The sequence below is a fragment of the Phocoena sinus genome, chromosome 18 (genome assembly GCF_008692025.1).
Source record: "Phocoena sinus isolate mPhoSin1 chromosome 18, mPhoSin1.pri, whole genome shotgun sequence".
NCBI classification, from domain to species: domain Eukaryota; kingdom Metazoa; phylum Chordata; class Mammalia; order Artiodactyla; family Phocoenidae; genus Phocoena; species Phocoena sinus.
The window spans coordinates 79,626,765-79,649,233 of record NC_045780.1 but is presented as its reverse complement, the minus strand read 5'-3'; the positions used below and the strand labels follow the sequence as shown (position 1 = coordinate 79,649,233).

The window sequence follows — 22,469 nt, the reverse complement described above, 5'->3', positions numbered from 1 at the left end:
TTGAAAAATCACCGTGTAGGGAGAGCATTGCCTTCACCGCCAGCCCCCAGCTGAGACCTGAGGGGCAGCTCCCAGCCCGGAAGGCCCTCGGTCATCGCCGCACTCGCCCAGCTGTCGGCGGTGCTGCCGGAGCCCGGGTGTCACCCGGCTGCACGGCTGCCGCACTTCATCATTTTTCTCATTAGAGTCGGAGGTACTTTGAGTCAGAGTCAGAAGGCAGCAGGGGTGCAGGGCAGGCAGGGTCTCCTCACCGGGAGGGACTCTGGGTGTCTCCTGGGCTCTCCACTGCCGGGTTAGTCACACCTTTAAGTCCTCACCGTGTGCAGGGAGGGGACCGGTGAAGAGCTGCTTCGCCTAGAGCCCCGTGAGCGTCTGACAGCTGTGCTATCACATCTCACAATGTTGGGGCCAAGGGATTCGGGCTGGACGTGAGGCCTGGTTGGAGCCATGGTGGGCAGCTGGTGGGCGGGCTGCCCCGCAGGCACAAGACGCGTCCGTCACCCGTGTGGGGCGCTGGGAAGCTAGGCTGGCCCGGGTTGTCCAGGCAGCTGCATTGCCCCCCCAGCGGTGGCCTCCGGGGCCTGGCCTGTGGCTCAGGGCGCAGAGGGTGTCCAGTGGCCAGGGTGGAGGCACATGGCTCTGACATCTCCCAGGGAGCCGGCAGTCACTGCTGGTCAGTCAGGGCCCTGAGGCCAGCCCAGACCAAAGGGAGGGACACGGGAGTCCCCCTCGGAGGAGCAGAATAGGAGCCGTGACTGTCCCCACGTCGTGTCTCTGGCGACTGTCTTCAGAAGCTGCCGTGCATGGTCATTTCATCACAGACTTTCTCCTTTAATCCCTGGGACAAACATTTCAGGGACGCTCGTCATCTGCCCGGCGCTGCTGGGGTGCTGGACGCAGAGAGGAAACGAGACCAGGCACGGCCGTGGGGTCCACAGAGAGGAGGGGGTGACCAGAGGCTCCTCCGGGGTCCCTCTGCCCCACGGTCCCCGGGCCTGAGGGGCGACCCTGTCGTGTCTGCGTGCGGAATGGGGCCTCACCGGGCTCTTCCTGGGACTCCTGGCCGCCCAGCGTCCTCGGCCCCCGTCAGCGTGCCCCCCTGTGCCAAGCGATTCTCACAGGTCGTCACTCGAGTCCCCACCTGCTGAGGACAGAAAAGAAGCAACCCTCGAGCATGTTTCTGCATCTTTTGTAAAATTTTCTCGGAAGACATGCCAGCCCCTCTTTTCATGGTGTTTCCTCCTGGGGAGCTGGTGTGTTTCATTTTTAGGTAAATCGTGAGAAGTGTGTGTTCCACCATATTTCCATTTGTTCCTTAGCTACCGGGAAACTCGGAACCACTCACGGTGGGGTTGGATAGGTGTAACTTTCCTCCCTCTCACCATATGTTAAACGTTTAATTTCCATTTTAACAGTCTTATTTTAAACTGGTCTTTCATGGTGTCACCTATTCTTTCTGGAAATTGGAGGAAACCTGCGACGCATGTTAGTAGATCTTCCTGTGTCCTGGTCATGCCCCTCCCCGGCGCAGACGTCAGCCGAGCCCCGCGGGGTCCGGCAGCTCAGCCTGGAGGTCTCCTGACTTCTAACTCAGCGTGCAGTAGAGGAGGCTGTTGGTAACTTGACTATAAAATCCAAACTCGTCAGGTTTTACAGACTTTTGTTCTATTTAATATCAAGTGCTAGAGTCAACTAGCAAGGCCGTCAACAATATATTCATGGAAATAGGATGTTTTCGTCATGAAAGTGATCTTCTGAGACCAATAGGCTTCTATGTAGGTCTCATGAGCTGTGCTGGCTGCCAGAATTTGTAGACCCGTTAGGTGTTTAGAATGACCAGACGGCCCATGGAAAGACGGGAGCGCCGGGGGCTCTAATTCCTCCACGTGTCCTGCCTCTGTGCACAGAGGCCCTGGGCCGGGGAGATTCGCTTTTACAGGACTAGCGCACTGGGCTCGAGTACCTGTTTAGGTGTTATTTGCAGAGGTTGGCCTGTAGTTGAGGTGAAAACCAACACACTGAGTAGGAGAGAGCAAAGTTCCAACACTCCGTGGACGTGGCAGACTTGAGGCCCCAGGCTCACGGCTGGGAGTCTCTCTTGGGGTGGCTGAGGACACTCTTCTCGAGGGCAGCAGACAAGACAGAGCCCCTCGGAGGTGAGCTGGCTGATGTGCGGTGCCCAGGCTGGTTAGACCTCCAACACCCCTCTTGGGGTGCAGACAGCGTTGTTGCCCCACAAGGGCAGTGGGCTTCCTCGTCAGGGCAGAACCTAGCGGTGCCGCGAAGACCGCCCACAGCCCTGCGGGAGGCGTGGACAACCACACGTGGCCCTTCCCTCCACCGGGTCAGGTGCCTGTGGGTCTGGGGCTCTCTGGCCGTGATCACCCCGAGTGTGACGCCTGTAATCAGGAACAGGTTTGCTGTTTCAGTGCTGTTTCATTACCGATTTTTAAGTGCAACCTTTCACTTCTGTTAGTAAGTTCAGGGTTCAGAGATGGCACCGGGTGCCAATCTACTGTCTTTATCAAATCCACCAGGAGACAGTTCTGGTGGGTGAACAGTGCACGTTTCGGAGACGTGGATAACAGGAGGGAGGCGTATGAAAATGTGACTTGGCTCGTAGACTGAAACCAGAGTTTACTTTCCTTTTTCCTTGCAGGCATTTATCCATCCAGTCATTCAACAAATGTATACGAGGCATGGCTTTACCTTCTTAGGTAAATGCCTCCACACACTGGAAAAAGGGTCATGGCTCTCTTCTCCTTTGAGGGAGACGAAAGGCCCCTAATCTGCCTCCAGGGAGGGGAGCGGCCTCCGGCCTTTGGCACAAGTAACACGCATGGAAGAGACGTCATCTGCTCCGAGTGTGGCTGGGACACGCCCCGCCCAGCCCCCTGGGCCACGGTGGGGTCCCCAGCTGGAGGACCCTGGGCAGACGACACGGCCAGGACCGGGTGCCGGCCCACTCCCAACCCTCCTGGCCTGAGCCGCTCCTTAATGTTGGCTCCGCTCTGCCTGCCGGTGCTCTGGTGTCGCCATTGTCATAGCAACCGGGATGTTTCTGTAACCGGTGGGGTTGGGCAGGGCCAGGGCTGGGAGGCGGGGAGCCAGGCCACGTCCACAGCCACAGAAGGTAGTTCGGTATCTCGCAGCTGTTAACCGATTGTTCAGGGGAGGCGCGTCCGTCTCTTCTGTCCTTGAAGAGAAGTGTCAGCTGCCGCTGCTTGTGTTCTGAGGTTCTTCCGAGAATAAACAGAAAAGAAATCCCAGTTCTGTGTTTTCCACCGATGGCCATCTCCAATAAGACTTTCAAAAAAAAGGTTTTTTATCTACTTTTAAGAAACACAGGAATTTGCAGCTAAATATCTCATCTGTTGCCCAAAAAGTTCCAGCAGGAAATAGGGTCACATCCTAGAGGTGTCAGCTGGAAAGTCAGCAGAGCCGGGCTGTGTTAGGGGGAAGATTTGTGAGTGTAAATCAGTTTGGAAAGCGGGCGGGAAGCCACTGGGCCCCTTCGGCTGTGGGTCGTCACGCCCCCCGCACGCACCTGTGTGTGCTCACGTAACTGCTCACATCTGCCAGGAGCCGTCGGAAAGTCTGTCTTTGGACACTTAACAGCGGGCTCGAAGCCGGGCGGGATCACGCGCCTCTTCTCAGATGGTCCGTGGTCTGTGCCTGACGCCGTGTGGACGCGCTTCCCGGAGCCTTGCGGCGTGAGGTGCCGTGAGGATAGTCGCACCCCTAGGAAAACATTCTTTGGGTATTTCTTTTTCTTCACCATCTGAGAGTCACTGACGATTCCCCGATGATTCCCAAAAGAAAACTTCCTAGAACCTTTTGAGTTAGAGGAGGCTGGGAGACGTGTGCTGTCTTGCTTTTACGGTCGGGGAAGCCAAGGCCCAGAGGAGAGGCCTGGTGTCCCGGCCGCGTGTGCGGCAGGCCCGCCTGTGCAGAGTGCAGCTGGGGCTGCCAGGAAGCCTCAGAACACTCAATTTACGGGCCCAGTTACTGAGCCACTTCTGTTATTTGCTGCTCTCCTCCGTCCCGAGCAATAAGGCTCATCAGAAGTTTGAGAGAAAGACTTCGGCCCGTCAATCTCACCTCCACCCTTGGCAGGTCGCAGCAGGAAGTTGCCGACCGCGTGTTTCCCCGAGAGCGGCGTCGAGTGTGTTTGTGGGGTGCGGGCGTGGCTCCTCTGGGGGCTGAGCTCTGAGGCTTTGGTTTGCTTTCTGTTGTTGCTGCTTTTCCTTCAGTTTTAACCAGAAGAGGTAGTGCGGCCCTGGGTGGTACTAACAGGTGTCGGCCGTGACTGGGCTGCGTTGGTGGGTGCTGGGTGCTCAGCCCCGGCCCCCTTCCTGGCCCTGGGTCTGGTGCCTGAAAACGCCCAGCTGGGGGACAGGAGGCCCCTGGGAGGTGGGAGCTCGTCAGTGGGGGTTCCTTCCAGGGAGGGGGCTTCTCCTCCCTGGTTACAAGCCCCTCTGCTCCCTATCAGTCCACAAGCAAAGGGGCTGCTCGCACTTGCAGCCCAAGCGCACTCCCAGCTTCTGGCAGAGGGTCCAGCGGCTGCAGCTTCACTAATGGTCTTCGGTCAGACCCAAGATCGAAGGCGACATGGCGTCCAAGATTCCACGGGGCCGTTGGCAGCTCCTCCCTTTTCTCCAGCGTATGTCGGGGAGGCATGGCCCGTGGCTGGTCTCCCCACCCCAGACTTCTCCTCACCGGCTTCTAAACAGCTGGAGTTCGTAGCTTACTCATCAGTAAAAAAAGAGTCCTTCTCCTTAATTATTGCCCCAACTTTGACCTAATACTATCAAATTAAATTCAGAATGAAAAGGGACCCGGGGGATGAATAGATAAGCAAAACGTTAGCCTTGGAAAAGAAGCGGATCCTGTCTCGGGCCATGACGTGGATGAGCCTCGAGGACGTTGTGCTCAGTGACATAAACCAGGCCCAGAAGGACAGGCGGTGTGTGGTTCCACTTCTGTGAGGTCCCTGGGCAGAAGGTGGGCGGCAGGGGCTGGGTGGTGGCGGGGAAACGGGGCTTGTTGTTTAGTGGGTGCAGTCGCAGCTTTACGGGGTGAAGGAGTTCTGTAGATGGATCGCGCAGCGGTGTGGACAGTTAACTGCGGGTGCTGCTGAGCTGCATGTGTGAAGGTGGGTGAGAGGATACATTCTAATTTCTATGTATCTTACCATAATTTAAACATTAAAAATATTAAAGGGACCAATGTGGGTAAAACGAAACAATCCTGAATTCCTAGGCCAATGGATGACTACTTTTATAGGAATCCATTGCTTTAGAGGTTAATGTATATGTTACCTTACACTGTGACAGTACAGATGGTCTTCTCATCAGCACTTTGGTGGCAAGAGAACCGAGACCTCGTGAAGAGCTAATGACCGTACAGAAGTGAGCGGGTGCCTTGCTGTGAGAGAAATCCATCATTGGGAAGGTGTCTGTGGGTATCAGGGAGACTGAATAATTCCATGCTAAACTGATGATAGATTTACGTTTGCTTTTTAGGTGAAGCCAAAAATCTTCCCACTTACCCGGGGCCAAACAAGATGCGAGACTGTTACTGCACCGTGAACCTAGACCAGGAGGAGGTTTTCAGGACCCAGATCGTGGAGAAATCACTCTGGTAACGTCTGCTGCCGCTCTGTTTGCTGCCGACAGTTGCTTCTGTGCGGAGGGTGTCCTTATCCTTATCCTCCATCCTTATCCTCTCTCTCGGCCTGAGAGAGGAACGGGCTCCCGGGGCGGTGACGGGCTCATGGTCCCTAAATGCCCGTAATGACCAGGGCAGAGCGGGAAGGACAGAGCGCATAGACTTGTTAGTCGGCTGAGAGGTGGGTGAGGACTTTCTAAGTCGAGATGAGCTGGGCAGTATATAGGGCAACAAAAGAGTACAAATCAAGGATTTCAGAGCATAAATATTTGGGGAGCTTTTTTTTTAACCATCTTCCTTTTTCTAAAGAGGCTCAAGACGGGGGTGGAGGTAACTGTTCACAGAGATCAGAGACCTAGAAAGCATTGTTGCTAGATTTGAGGAACAGAGGGATCAGGTGAGAGAGGCTAGCATTTAAGCCTTAAGACTGAGAGGTTTTCAGCCTAAGAAACACGTCCGTGCCCCTCAACCCCAGCTTGTGTAGGAACCGTTCGGAGAGCCTGTTAAAGCCCGGGTGTCGCCCCAGGTGGGTAGGGTAGGGCGGTGATTTGCATTTCCCACCAGCTCCAGGCCTGCTGGCCCCGGACCCCGCCCTGGGGTAGGAAGTGGTGGCACCTGTGGTCACAGCATGTCTCCGGGAGAGGGAGTGGTAGGTGAGGGGGGCCTCTGCCGCCCTGGCAGGCGGGCGGGGACGGTGGCGTGAGCCTGGGGGAAGCACAGCAAAGCCGGTGGAGTCCCAACCAGAGTAAGTGGTTCTGGAGCCCGTGCTGACAGTGAGCCACCCTCGGGCTTAGAACTGTGGGCTGTGTGGGTCCATCCAAAGAGCTGTCTTGGGCTTGAGAACATTTTTAGCAGATGAATTATACCCTTGCATATTGCCGCTTCTAAGTGGGAACAAACGGCACGTTCTGATGACTTAAGGCATTTAATAATTTTAGAAACTGTTAAGATCTCCTGCCCCCGAAACATGGAGACACTTCCCTCCTCCGTCTGCCCCGTTGCCGCCCAGACTGGCAGGGCTGCTCCTGAGGCCCTGTGTTATTTGAATGCACCCCCCGGATTCTCTGAAGTAATTTGTTGAAGGAGAACGAGAAGACTGAGGAGTTTGTCAGGAGTCGCGTGTGGCTTTGGCGCTAATATTGAAGGTGCTGCCGTCGCCCTCAGGGCTATTTCCGTGAGCTCCCCCGGAGAAGAGTCCACGTTAGAGGGTTGTAAACCTGGAGAACCAGCGTCTGTCTCTGCAGAGCCGGGCTCCCTGCAGACCTGCCGGGTGAGGGTCTCTGGGAAGGGAATTTGGGAACCTCTGCTTTAGTTGAGGCCGGGAAATAGGGACCATTCCTGAAAATATTTCTTACAAGTTTAGAAATAGAAATCATAGTTTCTGGTTTCGATGGCACAAGAAAATGTGCTTTTGGAGCAGAAAAGGGAGGCTGAGAGCCAAATAAAAAGAGTGGTGTAGTAATATTGTCTCTTCTGGGAAGTCGGCTACCTGTGATACAGCCAGAATCAGGGGCAGCCCCCACACACTGTCACTAGGAGCCAGTTAACTCTAGTGAGTGTGCCGAGGTGATTCTCCCAACTCGTCAGAGCGTCTAACCCTTCACAGGCCATCCCTGCTTTCCTCAGACAGTTTTAATAAGCTTAGTTTTTGAAAGGTTAATTTACTCATTAGCTCAATTAATATTTATTGAGTGCTTGTCTAATATGCCAGATAAGTCAGGGAGCCGTGTAAGCAGAAAGGTGAAGCTGACAGCAAATAAAGAGACAAACCTGCACGAGATGATTCCAAGAGGTTAAAAAAATATGAGACAAGAAACAAATGGGACCTAATTAAACTTAACAGCTTTGCACAGCAAAGGAGACCATAAACAAAGTGAAAAGACAACCTACGGAATGGGGGAAAGTATTTATAAATGATACTACTGACAAGGGATTAATTTCCAAAATATACAAACAGCTCATACAGCTTAATAACAAAAAAATCAAACAACCCAATAAAAAAATGGGCAGAATACCTAAATAGACATTTCTCCAAAGAAGACGTACAAATGGCCAACAAACACATGAAAAGATGTCCAACATCGCTAATTATTAGAGAAATGCAAATCCAAACGTCACTGTAATGAGGTACCACCTTACACAGGTCAGAACGGCCACCACTAAAAAGTCTACAGATAGTAAATGCTGGAGCGGGCGTGGAGAAAATGGAGCCCTCCTACATGGTTGGTGGGCATGTAAATTGGTGCAGCCACTATGGAGAACAGTATGGAGCTTCCTTAAAAAACTAAAAACAGAGCTACCATATGATCCAGTAGTCCCGTTCCTGGGTGTATATCCAGAGAAAACCATAATTAGTAAAGATGCATGCACCCCAATGCTCATAGCAGCACTATTGACAATAGCCAAGACATGGAAGCAACCTAGATGTCCATCACCGGGTGAATGGATATAGAAGATGTGGTACATATATATATAATGGAATATTACTCAGCCATAAAAAAGATGAAGTAGTGCCATTTGCAGCAACACAGATGGACCTAGAGATTATCATACTAAATGAAGTAAGTCAGACAGAGAAAGACAAATATATGATATCGCTTATATGTGGAATCTAAAAAAATGATACAAATGAACTTATTTACAAAACAGAAACAGACTCAGACATAGAAAACAAACATGGTTACCAAAGGGCATAGCAGGGGAGGGGAGAGGGATAAATTAGGAGTTTGGGATTAACCATACACAATACTATATATAAAATAGATAAACAGTAAAGACCTATTGTATAGCACAGGGAAGTATATTCAATATCTTGCAAGAACCTATAATGGAAAAAAAGAACATACATATGTGTATATATATATATATATATATATTCTGAATATATATTCCTGGATCACTTTGCTGTACACCTGAAACTAATACACACTGTAAATTAACTATACTTTAATTTTAAAAATGATTTAAAAATATGGGTGTATGTGACCATTTAGTATTGAGGCAAAACCCCTATTTATACTGGTGAGGGGCAAGCTAGTAGCCCTAGACCTTGACTCTACAGTGTAAGGGCAAAAGCAAATAACCTGCTCCATAAAAGAAGTTAGCAAGGAAAGTTGTGCCTCCACTTGGTGCTGAGTACTTGAAATCACAAGCTGGCTCTTGTGAGTGTGTAGCCTGAATCCGCACCACATCTGTGGTTCAAAAACCACAGTCCGTACACATACATTAATGCAGTCTTGGGTTAGTAGTTTGTAACTCCTGCTGAGGCAATGACAGGGCAGTCGAAAGCAAATCCACTCCTCTCCTTCAATCTAGGTCTCAGGATTCTCCAGTATAACGTTTCAGGGAGCTTGAGCTCAGAGGAGAAAATGCACAAAGAACACAGAAATAAAGCGTCGTGTGCGTTTTCCAAGAGAAACAACAGACAGCAGAATCAGGCCTGCAGTGTTTGCAGAATGTCAGCTAACAAAGTTTAGTGAACTTAAAAGTAATGAGACAAGATTGAAAACACGAGCAGGATAAGGAACGATGAAGAATGCCTGCACCAATTTGAAAAAGAATCTAACAGAATTTCTATAAATGCAGATCACAAGAATTTAGATGAAAAACTCAGTGAATGAATTAACTAGTTGATTGGGCATAGCTGAAAGGAAAATTGGTAAAGTGGAAGGCACATTTGAAATACACCCCAGAGGGACTTCCCTGGTGGTCCAGTGGTTAAGACTTTGCCTTCCAATGCAGGAGGTGCAGGTTCAATCCCTGGTCAGGGAGTTAAGATCCCACATGCCTCGTGGCCATAAAACCAAAACATAAAACAGAAGCAATATTGTAACAAATTCAATAAAGATTTTAAAAATGGTCCACATGAAAAAAAATATTTTAAAAAACCGAAATCTACCCCAGAGACACAAAGGAATGGAAAGTGTGAGAGAGGTTTAGAGACACAGAAGGTAGAGGGATGTCTGAACACGTCCTGTGGGAATTCCTAAGGCCAGAGACCACGGGTGGAGGTCACAGGAGGTGGTGTCTTAATGCAGCTCAGTTCTTGAGGGGCCGAACCTGGGGCGCAGAGCCCAGTGGCACAAGACTCAGACCCAGATGGCAGCTGCGAGGGTGGAGGGAAGGGGGCATGCCTGGGTGACAAGGAGGGCACTGTGCCCTGGACAGGCCACCAGCACCAGCAGCCGTCAGGGTTCAGTGTTGCCCGCACAGAGCAGCTGCACGCCTTGCTGTGTTACGGCCCTAACTCCCGCATCGTCCTCCAGGCTCAGCATCGCCTATGAGGGTTGATCATCTGTTTGGCAAAGTTGCTGTAGGAAACAAAGAGCCTACGTCTGATCTCTGGACCTGAGGGAGCCGGCAGGACCTGGTGCCCTGTCTGGGGCTCATAGCCAGAGGGGCCTCGGTGGCCACAGAGGGTCAGTGCCACCCAGCGTGGTCTGTCCTCCCTCAGGCTGGAGTGCAGATGGAGCATGAGGGTGAGAGGGAGGACACACACCCCATTCCCTCCTTTCTCCAGGGGAAGGGGGTCCAGGAATCGGGCTGCGGCCTGGCTCTGTGGGTGTCCCCACGCCCTGGGTCTGCAGAACGCCGCTCACCCGTGAGCAGGTGTCACCGTCCCTGCCTTCCTTTCCTGCATGTCTGGCGTGGGACAGTGGGCACTGAGAGGGGACTGCTGTTGCAAATTTACTGGGGGAACCCCCTTGGTCAGACCCTTCGGGGAGAAGGAGGTTTTTCCGGACCGTCTCTCCTCCAGGACGGTGATTCGGGGAAAGCTCTGTCCTCCTGAGAACAGTGTCTTCCTGACGGTGCAAGTGGACGGTGTTCACATTTAACGTTTTACAGCTATAATTTCTAATCATTTAAATGGCAGGTCATCATTTCTTTACCGTTTATTTAAACGGAAAGGCTCTATGAAACTGTTGTCAGGGTCCGGGCGGGATAGCTGCCTGCCTGGGGCCACAGTGCATCTGCGGAGGGCATCCTGGGGTCCCCGGGAGGGCAAAGCAGAGCTGAAGGCTGCCTGTGGAGAAAACCACCGTCCTATCCAGTAAAGGGAGCGCGTTCGTGCTACAGTTAAAAAAAGGAGCTCTTAGGAGCCGGGTTGGCCCAATCGTTTGCAGGCGTATCCCATGAAGTGTCAGTTTTTCATTTCCTTTTGTCCATGTAAGTGATTATTTTGAGGATGACATTGCCCACCTCTCCCCTCGACAGGCAGGAAGCGGCTCCTACTCTGACCCTCACTTTCCCCCAGGGCAGCTCTGTTGAGGCTGTGCTGAGCCTCCTGCCTGGACGCCTGCCCATATCCAGCCCAGAAGCCCCTCCCTCCCGCCCCCCGCGGGCCTCTGGACCAGACGGCCCTGACCCCGCGACTGTGCCTCCTTGCCTCCCGCAGAGTTTGGTTGTGTCTGTCAAGCGATAAAGGCAAGTTAGAAAGTTGTGTTCACAGTAAGATTCCTTTTTGTTTAAAAAACTGGCATAGCTCTAAAAGTGGTCTGGCATGTGAGGACTTAAACGCCAATGTGGTTATTTTTTCTGGGTAGTGGGATTATGGGCAGTATTTTTGTTCTTTTGTTGGTAGGTTTTGTTTTGTTTGTTTTTGTTTTTTACATAACATTAGAAGTTAGTAAAATAACCGCTTTCTAGAGCACAGTGAGGAAGGAGCTAGCTCATCACCACGCTTATCGATTTGGGTGTCATTCTTGCCAAGAATGAAAGGCTGTTCCCCCGCGGGTGGGCGTGGACTTCTGGTTTGGAATCAGAAGGAGCCTGTGGGTCAGTGACTTGAGAGGGTCTCTCTGTTCCTCCGAGAGATGCAAATTGCTCAGAAAATAGAGCTTTGTGTGGTGGCCTCCGCGGTCTTCGTCTCCGGGAGGGAGAAGTTGTTTGGGGTTAGGGTGTGACAGCACAAGAGGGAGTCTGTGGTTTGGGAAGAAAGACGTCATTTTCTCAGATGTTCTTAATGAAAACCAAGTTGTTGACTAGAAAACACCAACTTTGAGATTATGAGACTGTACAGATAGCATCATCTCTCCTTATGTTTCTTTTCTCTCTAATTTCTCAAGTTAAAGCTTAAAAAGCTTAAAAAGTCTTTTTGACATAAATGCAGGTCTCAGGCCCAGACGTTCCACACCACCCTTCACCCCAACGGTCCTGGGGAGCTCCAGGTGGGGACCCTTCCACCCGCCGGTCGTGGGGAGCTCCAGGCGGGCGGACCCTTCCCCTCGGTCCTGGGGAGCTCCGGGCAGGGACCCTTCCACACCCCCAGTCCTGCGGAGCTCCAGGCAGGGGAACCCTTCCCCTCGGTCCTGGGGAGCTCCAGGCAGGGACCCTTCCCCCCGGTCCTGGGGAGCTCCAGGCAGGGACCCTTCCCCCCGGTCCTGGGGAGCTCCAGGCGGGGACCCTTCCCCTCGGTTCTGGGGAGCTCCAGGTGGGGACCCTTCCCCCCGGTCCTGGGGAGCTCTCTGGTCCAGGGTGGGCTTTCAGCTCGGAGCATCCCCCCGACATCGGGCTCCAGTCCTCACTGAGCCCCTAAATCTCAGGATGTGGGGCTTCTCACAGGGCTTCCCAGATGCCCAGCTGACCGCCGTGCCCAGGCCCAGGTAAGGCTGGGACCCTGCAGGGAGAGACCACCCTGCAGGGAGAGACCCTGGGCCTGCCCTGTCCACCCTCCCTGAGTAGACAGTCAATCCCCTTGGAGCTGTGGGCTGGGCAGTTTGGGTGTCGGGATGCTGTGGTTAATGGGTTCCTCTGGGGTCCCCAAAAGCTCCTCAGGCTGCTGGCCCCCTCACGCCCCCAGGCTTCTCCCTGACACCCTCCTTCCCTTGGGGCCTTTCTGAAGGTTCTGGAGTCCGGGGGCTTCAGTTACCTTAAGAAGCGTGGCCAGGCCTTAAAAGGACAGTCCGGGTGTGAGTTGTTGGTGAGGACACGTGATTTCTCTGGGGGGAGGTGGGGGAGCGGAGGGGCTGCACGTGGGAGTCCCGTGTGGGGTGCACCCCATGTGAGCAGATGGGGAAACTGAGTCTGGAAGAAGTGAGGAACCCACCAAGGCCACGTGGCCGTCCACCCTGGGCTGCTCAGGCCAGGGCAACGGGCTGCAGGTCACCCATGAGGGCCGGGCTCCGGCACAGACATGTGGCTGTGCTTCTGGAAGAGCGTGTTGCTGGCCCTGTAGGCGGGCGCCCTGGGTGCCCTTGTGCCCTGTGATCCAGCCTTGTCCCGCGGGCCAAGACTGGCCCAGGTGGGGTCCAGGCGGGGTGCTTCTTCCCCAGCATTTGGAGGAAACTGTGATCTGACCTCCAAGGCTCCTTCCCCGGGAGGGTCAGCTGCATCCCTCCGTTCACATCTGCATGAAGCTGGGGGGCAGGCCCTTGTTTCTCCATCTGCCCTTCACGTGGACGGAGCGGCTTTCTCTCCTGGGAGCCGCCCCTCCCTGTGTTCAGGCCGTGACCCACGACTTGGGGGGAGGCTTCAGCTGAGCACCCGGCCTGCCAGTGAGATGCAGTAGCTTATCGGAAGCCTCAGAGACAAGCTCTCGGGTGCCGAGGGCCGCGCTGCTTTAAAATCGCCATTTAGAGGAAGTGAGGGATAAACCAGACAGGGTTTCTCCTGCTTCTGGGAGCCATGGGCGGTTCGCGCCTGGGGTGCGGGCCCTCCCATGCCGGGGTCCCGCGAGCACCAGCCCGTGCGGGGTGCAGGCTGCACGGGTCCCCTCCCTTCCCGACTCTTCTGTGGACGTCTGAATACTGTATTTGGTTTCATGAATTTTAATCCAGGTTTTAGTGAATGGTTTAACCACCTGCACATTTATTAGCTGAACGCAGACCTGTTCAGAGCTGGCCGGCACCCTTTTCGGAGAACGGGCCCTGCATGCCTGGCTTCCAGCTCTCTCTGGGCCTCGGCGTGGGCCCCGGGTCCCCGCTTCTGGGCACCTGGGCTCCGCCAGGGCTGCCCTGTGGCGCATCCGGGGCTTGCGGGGAGGCTCCCCTCTGTCCCCATGGCTCCCGCGCTCCCCTCCCCCAGATGCTGGGAAACGGATGCTGGCGTTTGCAACATAGGACGCAGCACACAGCACGAAACCGGGGAGAACCTCGCGTCTGGCCCCGGTGGGGGCAGGGCAGTACCAGCCGGGCTCTGGGGGGGCCGGGGAAGGACTCTGCGGTCCTGCGGGGGGTGCCCTGCCGGGACCTCTCGGCTGCACATCTGGGCTCGCGGAGCCAGAAGCCAACAGCTTCCCCTGTCGGAGGCTTTTTCTCTTTTCCCAATTCTGTGTAACTGCATTTAAACTTCTCCCTGTAATTAGCGAGGAAAGCGCTCTGGCCGGCCTCAGAGGCCAGAGGCCACGTTTTAATCCCCTTGTCAGATAGTGGTAGTTAAGGCCGTCCAGTCCTTTGGGTGGCATTTTCCCTTTACCTGGACAAGCCTGCAACCGTGCAGGGCATGAATCCGGCCTCTGCTGCTGCTGAGCTGTGCGCAGAGATGCCCAGGCAAAGGTGGCAGCTGGGGGAGCTAGGGTTGTGCTGCCCCTCTGAGCGCCCCAGAAAGGAGAGTCTGTGTTGCAGGCACGTGGGGGGATCTCACCCCACTCCCCACCATCCACAGCTTCCTTTTCTTTTGGAAATACGCTTCCAACTCTGCCCCCTTGAAGAAACACTGCAGGCTTTCCCGTCGACCAAGAAGGGAGTGGCCTGGCCGCGTGCGGGCCCCAGGGGGCACGCCTGTCCCACCCCCAGGATGTCTGCCCTGCTCCCTCACGCTCCTGTGGGCCCTGCTGATGCCAGCCCCGACCTGAGAGATGCCACGATTGGGCTGAGGAGGCCTTTGTGCAGGGACCCCCTGGGCTTCTGGTGGGGACAGCCGGGTCGCCTGCCTGTCCCTGTTCGTGGACGACAAACATATTCCTTGTATGTTGGGCGTCAGGTACTTGTCTTTTACTTTGCAACATAAATGTAAAAGTTCTCAGTGGATTAGAATCCTGAACTTGAAAAGAATGTGAAAAGATGGTCATCTGACAGAAAATGAGCCAGACGTTTCAGCACAAAATGAAACAAAAAGTGCTTATACACACACACACGACAGATATCCAGCCTCACCAATAATGTAAACTTTTCAAATGAAAGCAGTAGTTTTGGTCACCAGCTTAGCAGAGTTTGTAAACATTGATGGAGACCTTCCTGGAAGGTCCATGGTCCCAGAGCCCAGGATGGAGGACGCCCTCCCACCAAGCAGGCCACCTCGGGGACTGTCCTGAGGACACCAGGGCTAGGGACACTCCCGGTGGTGGACGTGGGGGAGGACTTGCTGTCTGCGTGTTGGAAGGTGTGAGTCCTGCGGTTGTGGTCACTCAGACCTCAGGTGCCGTTTGGCCTTTACTTACTTGGGAAGTGGTCCATGGCCTCATGTTAAAGGAAGAAGCCGACTGTGTATCAGGTTGAAGAATGTAGCCCCGCTTTTATTTAAAAACATGTGTCTTTATTTTTATTCTATATCCATATATCTTCAGAGAAAAAAACCTTAAGCATGATATGCCCTAGGATGTTAATTCCGTTACTCACGTACTGACATCTTTATGTATTTTGTAACTTTTTGGTTTTTGAAAAATAGCTTCGCTGAGATATAATTCACGTAGCACATAATTTACCCATTTAAGATGTACGGTTCTGTGGTTTTTATTATATTCAGAGTTGTGTGGCCATCACCACAGTCAATGTTAGAACCTTTTCATCTCCCTAAAGAGAGAGCCATTCCCTTCCCCTGCTCCCCAGCCCCTGGCCACCAGGAATCCACTTTGTCTGCACAGATGAGCCAGTTCTGGTCATTTCACGAACAGGGAACGGCACCCTGTGTGGCCAGTTGTGTTGGCTTCTCTCGTTGAGCCTCAGCGTCAGAGCTGAAGGCGCCAGTGGGTCAGGGGCTCCGTTCGGTGTGTCCGTCCTCCGTTGATGGACGCTTGGGTTGTTTCTGCTGTAACCTTGCACGTACTAGTTTTTGTGTGGATGTGTTTTCATTGCTTCCGGACATACCCCTGGGGGTGGGCCGTTGGGCTATAATGGTTACTCCGGGTTTACCGTTTTGGAAGGGTGATGACCCCGTTTTACATTCCTACGAGCAGCTCAGTTTCTGCACGTCCTCACCTGGGGGAGTGCCTTCTGGGTGCAGGACCGCCCTGTCCCGGGGCTCCTGTGCCTCTGGGGGCCGGGGGTGAGATTTGTGTCCCCCATGTGTAACCGGCTGGCGTCACGGCTCTGTGTCAGGAGGTGGCAGGTGTGGGACTGAAGGTGCTACCCTGTGACCCACCCATGAAGAGGGTCCTCTGAGTGGGGCCTGGGCAGTGTGTTTTCTAGAAACCTCTCCAGGTGATCCTGATTTGCAGCCGAGAGTGGGGACAGTCCCCCGAGATAAAGCTGGGATGGGGGCCAGGCCGTGGGCAGGGACACTGGAGTCAGGACTCGCGTGTGTGGCCGTCTCGGGGGCAGCCCTGGAAACGCCTGCTGTACGTGTGCGCCTTCTCGCGAGGCCTCGGCCGCAGCTCTGACTCCTGGGGGACGTGCCTTTGGGGCTCTGGCCCCCAGGACATGGCGGGGGGAGAGCAGCTGCCTTCTCTGCATGCCTGGACCTCAGGCCAGCACGGTCCCTCTTCCTGCTCTGGACCTAAGCTGGTCAGTAAAACAAGCGAAACCTGTTAGGTGCTTCTGACGGCAGCACCACAGGTGGGCTCGTCCCCCTCCCGAGGGGAGGCTCTGATGCAGCTCCTGCGTACAGGTCCTTCCATGTCTGTCACCTGCCATCGCCTCCCCCCGCCCCCCCGCCCCGCCTCCCTCGGCCCGCCGGGACCACCAGCTCCCAATTTCGTGTACCCCACGTGAGGTCACAGGTGCATGCCTGAGGCAGGCGCTTGGAAGCCGGCCCCCCCCAGGACTGATCACCCACCCCCAGGACTGACCCCCCCCTCAGGACTGATCACCCCCCAGGACTGACCCCCCCCCAGGACTGACTCCCCCTCAGGACTGATCCCCACCCCAGGACTGATCCCCCCAGGACAGATCCCCCCAGGACTGATTGCCCCCAGGGCAGGGGACGCCGCCTCGTAGAATCTAACGGTGCCCCTTCTGTCTGTGTCCAGCCCCTTCTACGGAGAGGACTTCTACTGCGAGATTCCGCGGAGTTTCCGTCACCTGTCCTTTTACATTTTCGATAGAGACGTTTTCCGGAGGGATTCAATCATAGGTAGGTACCGACCGACCAGGGTTTTCTTCATTTTCTCCGCCTCTTCTGAGCGGGGCTCATTCTGGCAGAACTCCCAGGCACGCCGTCTGAGCCGGTGAGCCACACCAGCATCTCGCCTGCCCTTGCTGGCCGTCCCGGAGCTGCCCTGTCACTGTGTTCTGGGGCGACCCACCACGAGCTCACGCAGGGACACGGGGACACGCGGCAAAGGCAAACCATCCTTCAAGGCGAGAGTGGCGTCCCCCCAAACGACTCCCGAAGCCTTCTCCAACCATCCCACCTTGCCCATCCCTGAACCCAGCACCCATGTATGGGGGACTGGGATGGTATTGGGGTGCTCAGAGGTATTGGGGTGCACTCATAAGTATTAGGGGCTCTCAGAGGCACTGGGATGCTGTCAGAGGTACTGGGGGGTCTCAGGTATTGAGGGTCCCAGAGGCATCAGCGTCCTGGAGAGAGTGAGACCCACCTTGAACGTGGAGCCCAGAGCCGCCTGTTTGGTGGGCGCCTCTGTCCCTGGAAACCTATCAGCTCCCCGTGGCACCAGAATTAGACCCGAGCTGCCCAGCGTGGGCTCAGTTGTGGCCATGGGACCCCAGCTGATCGTCGGTGGCCTGGCTGCTCCTCGCAGGAGGCGTCTCGGTGCTTCACTCCTGGACAGAGCAGTTGAATCTGGCGGGCCCCTGACACTGCAGTCTCCCGCCCGCTCCTGGGGCGTCTGACCAGCTCCACTCACTGCCCATACGTGACTGGTCAGGGGTGTTTGTGCCCAGGCCAGCAGCCCTCAAAAAAAAAAAAATAGTCTGGGGCTTCCCTGGTGGCGCAGTGGTTGAGAGTCCGCCTGCCGATGCAGGGGACACGGGTTCGTGCCGCGGTCCGGGAGGATCCCACATGCCGCGGAGCAGCTGGGCCTGTGAGCCATGGCCGCTGAGCCTGCGCTTCCGGAGCCTGTGCTCCGCAACGGGAGAGGCCACAGCGGTGAGAGGCCCGCGTACCGCCAGAAAAAAAAAAAAGAAAAAAAAAGTCTGAAGGCAGCTCTGGAGCTGAGGTCCTTTGAAGAAGCATCTGGCAGTGTTTCCAGCACATGGATCAGAGCTTCCCACACTCTTCAAAATGCAGATGCTGGGTATTGGGTCTGGGGCAGGGCCCAGGGTCTGCATTTCCAGCAAATAGCGTTCTTGGAAACTGCTGTGTTTTACGTAGAAATCACCAGTTTGTTCAGGAAGTACACGGCCTAGATGACACAGCAACTCAGATAATTCACACTTGACTTCATTTAAGATGGAGCTGTGATAGGGCCCCTCAGCAGACCTTTACCTCTGAAGCGAGGATGTTCGCGTTTGCGGGGGCACTTCTGTGCTGGTCCTGCGGGCCTGCCCCCTTTGCCCTCAGGATGGCACCCGAATCTTAGCTTGGCGTCACGCTCCGGGGATTCCTCCTCCAGCCCAGACATAGGCTCTGGCCCTCCCGGCCCCTCTCCCGGTGCCTCGCAGCCTGACGCCCACCTCAGGCCCTTCTCCGATGCCCGCGCGGCTGCTGCTGTCGGCCCGAGACCCTGGTCAGCTGGAGGCTGCCCCTCGGTGTGTGTTATTCTCACCGTCGCCTGTGGGAGCATTTCTTTTGTGTCCACTGGCCCGTACTTCCTGTGGCCTGGGGCTGTCGGAGCAGGGCCCGGGGGTGTCTCCATCTAGTGCCTGCTGGACGCACCAAGGTTTGTTCGAGGAGGAAAGGAGAGGGGCAGAGTGGTGGGTCGGAAGTTTACACGTTACTTGATGGAGCTCACCTGGGCGGCAGGTGCAACCCACAGGGAGATGCAGTACCACCAGGGCAGTTGGCTCATATTATACCAGAATGAAGAGGAATTTGACTAATCCCTGGAGCTACACGGGAGCTTCTTTGAGTGGTAATCCTAAGGAAAAAGAAGTTTTAAAATATCTTTGCCCATTTGAATCAGAGAACCTGATCTAGTTGGTTTTGGGGTTATTTCCCCTTATAAAAACCAAATAAGATGTTTATCAATCATTCTGTTTAAGGCACCTGCTATTTTTAAAGAGAACCAGCAAAACCATGGTTTAGCAATTCCTGGTGGCTTTAAAATTGGGATGTGTCAGGGTGCAACCAGATTTAGATGTTTTCAACATTGTTCTCACAGCCGTAAAAATAAGAGGCTGTCTGGATCTCCAAGGATAATTTGAAGTTATGACTAGCAATTATGTTGTTACCAGGATGAGAAACCAAGTTCTAGGGTATAAATTTGTGTCACGGAAACGAGCGTAGTGTCACCGGCTTCTCACGTCTGCCATGTGATCTGATGGCACTGCACCAGGTTCTCCGGGTGCAGCAGCGCGTGGGCCCCCCCGTGGGCCGAGTCCAGTGGTGGGGTTTGTCCCAGGGAGGGTGTGGAGGTGCAGTGTGGGTGTGGTCGAGGCAGTGCTGGCTCAGGACCACCGGCTCCACTTCCAGTGCGGGGCGTGGGCTGGTGGGGCTCTGGGGGCCCAGCCAGGCCTCCCCCTCTGCCCCACTCCGGCTGTGGGCCTGCCATCCCAGCATCTCCCCGCTTGGTCCCTCCAGCCCCGCTGGCAGGGGCTTCCTGCCGGTTCTCTATTAAAGGGTGGGGGGGGGGTGTGAAGTGAGACCTTGATCCTTTTGTTTATAAGCCAGGGTTATCAAGGTATGATTTGCGCACTGCGCCCGCTGCGGGGAAGTGCCACCGTTTACCCACTCGTCATTCGACGGAGGTGGGGTTGTGTCCTGCTTTTAGTGATTGTGAGCAAAGCTGCCGTAACATTCTTGCCTAGGTCTCTGTGTTGGCAAATGTGTTTATTTCTCTTAGAAAATACCTAAGAGTGAGATTGCTGGGGCGTACTGTAGGTTTTAAAGGACGGCAGAGTTTGCCATCCCAAATAGACCACTGTGGCATAACGTTTTGTTTCAGCTGCAGGCAGCTGGGAAGAAGCAGACACAAGGAAATCTCTGTACCCTAAAAGCAGAACATAAATTCGTCCAAATCCGAGACGACCCTAGACCCTTGTCAGCCCAGAGGCTACACCAGGGAACCCACACAACGAGCCATCTGGACCATTGGTTCCCACATACATTTACCTTCCTTGAAACTCAGAGTCCTTTCCTTGGTCTTGTCACTTCTCTGAAAATTGGTGGTGGTTGTTTTAGGTTAAGATGCTACCAGCCACGGCCTTGCGATACTCATCACCGAGTTTCCCCCACGTATATCTGAGATACACATGTTGATAAACTTCTGTTTGTTTTTCTCTTGTTAATCTTTCTTTTGTTACAGTTCTCTTTGTCCAGAGAACCTAAAAGAGTAGAAGGAAAAAGAGTTTTCCTCCCCTGCGGTGTATGTTTACCTTTATTAGAAACTGACAAGCTGCTTTCCCTAGTGCAGCATTTTGAATTCTCTCCGGCACTTGTATCATCACCTTTTATTTTTGATTCATTTTTGCCCTTCTGATATGTGTGTAGTATCTTATTGTAGCTTTTACTGCTTTTTCATGATGAAGAATGATGTTGGGCACCTTTTCATGTGTTTATTTACCATCTGCATCTCTTCTTTGGTAAATCATTCAAATCTTTTGCCCTTTTAATTGGATTTTCTTATTGAGTTTTTAAAGTTTTTAAAATATATTCTGGATACAAGTCCTTTATCAGATGTATGTTTTGCAAATATTTTCTTCTAGCTTGTGGCTCGTCTTTTCATTTTCTTATGAGTGTCTTTTGAAGAGCAGAAGTTTTTAATTTTGATGAAGTCCAATTCATCAAACATTGTTTTGTTTTGTTTTGCGGTACACAGGCCTCTCACTGTTGTGGCCTCTCCTGTTGCGGAGCACAGGCTCCGGACACGCAGGCCCAGCGGCCATGGCTCACAGGCCCAGCCGCTCCACGGCATGTGGGATCTTCCCGGACCGGGGCACGAACCCGCGTCCCCTGCATCGGCAGGCGGACTCTCAACCACTGCGCCACCAGGGAAGCCCCCCATTTTTTTCTTTTATAGTTTGTATTTTTGATGTCATGTCTAAGAAATCTTTGCCTACCACAGGGTTGTGAAGATTTTCTTCTATCTTTTCTTCTAGAAAGCTTTTGGTTTTAGCTCTCATGTTGCGATCCATTTCAAGTGAATTTTACATATGACAGGCTTCGTTTTTCTCCTGACAGGTGTCCAGTTGAATTACCTTAGCACCTTTTGAAAGTCAACTGACCTTATATGCATGGGTCTGTTTATGGCTTCTGTGTTCTGTTCCACTGACCTGTATTCCTCTCCTCACACCAGCACCAAACTGTCTTCATTCCTGTATCTTCACAGCAAGTCTTAAGTCAGTCGTGTGAGCTCACCAACTTTATTCTTTTCCAAACTTGTTTTGCCGTTCTAGGTCCTTTGAATTGTCATTTACATCTTCAGTCATCTTCTCAATTTCCAAAATGACTGAGATTACACTGATCTATAGATTAATTTGGGGAGAATTAGCAATAGATTAATTTGGGGAGAACTAGCATCTTAACGAAACTGAGTCTTCAGACCCTCCAGCGTGGCTTGTCTCTCCACGTACTCGGGTCTTTAATTTCTCTCATCAGGGTTTTGTGACGTGTGTTCAGCACACACACACACGTGTGTGTGTGTGAGTGTGTGTGTGTGTGTGTGTATACATATAATTTATCCCTATATTTTATGATTTTCATAGAGTAGACAAAGATTTCTGGGATAGTACACCAGAAGCTGAAGCCGTGAAAGCATCATTTTGTGAACGTGCTGTTGGTATCTTTTCAATTTCAGTTTCCATTGTCATTGCTTGTATGTACAGATACAATTGATTTTATGTGTTGACCTTTATTCTAAACACACCTACTTTGCCAGCTTTTCTTGTAGCTTTTCCTATAGATTCCGTGAATAAAGACTTATTTCTTCCCTTCAAGTCTACAGGCCCTCGTTTCTCTCTCTTGCCTCTGTGTACTTGCTGGGCACCAGGGTGAACAGGAGCGATGAGAAAGACATCTCTGCCCCCTGCCAGGCCCGGGCAGCGGGGGGCGTCCGGCTGTCCCTCCTTAGTCACCACCCTGCAGGGGTCACCCCTGGCTGCCCACCTTCCCGCACCCTCTGACCTACCGTACCTGGTTCCCCATGTCACATGCTGCCTCTTGAACTACCTGACGTGCTTCTCTCTTCTGAACAGACCCTGGCAGGTACAGCACCCACCAGAGGAAGTAATACACGGGGCTTTTAGTGGTGGAAAGGCTGCCACACCACCTCTGTCCTCATCAGAGGGTGAGGCCCGGGGGGCATAGTGACCTGATGTCACTCAGATCGATTGGGACAGCTGTGGATTATGGAACATCAGGCACATTTAAGTGGGCATTGTGGTCTGCACGTCAGGTGCTCCCCAGGACAGCCTGTGGGAACACCTGCCTCTCACGTATAAGGAGTGCATGTTCACGTGTTCTTGATGTGGTCGGTCTCCAGAAGGACAGACTGACAGCTGGTGACAGAGGTGACCCTGAGGTGGGACCCTTGTAGCAGGGGAGAGAGAAAGTTATTCTTGGCTGTATTTTATATCCTTTCTAAT

At 53.5% G+C, this 22,469-nt stretch overlaps 1 protein-coding gene across 4 annotated transcripts in view; it reads left to right on the top strand.

Annotated features, from left to right (window-relative positions):
* The window catches only part of RASA3 (RAS p21 protein activator 3), an 88,458-nt gene that overhangs the window by 29,921 nt on the left and 36,068 nt on the right, over positions 1–22,469 (top strand). For 3 of the 4 annotated variants that reach the window (XM_032611571.1, XM_032611569.1, XM_032611570.1), the window contains exons 2-3: positions 5,526–5,643; positions 16,793–16,896. In XM_032611571.1, the coding sequence (XP_032467462.1) occupies positions 5,526–5,643; positions 16,793–16,896 (222 nt within the window). Of the gene's footprint in view, positions 1–5,524; positions 5,644–16,792; positions 16,897–22,469 lie in introns of those variants that run through there. The other variant, XM_032611572.1, reaches the window with a different exon arrangement.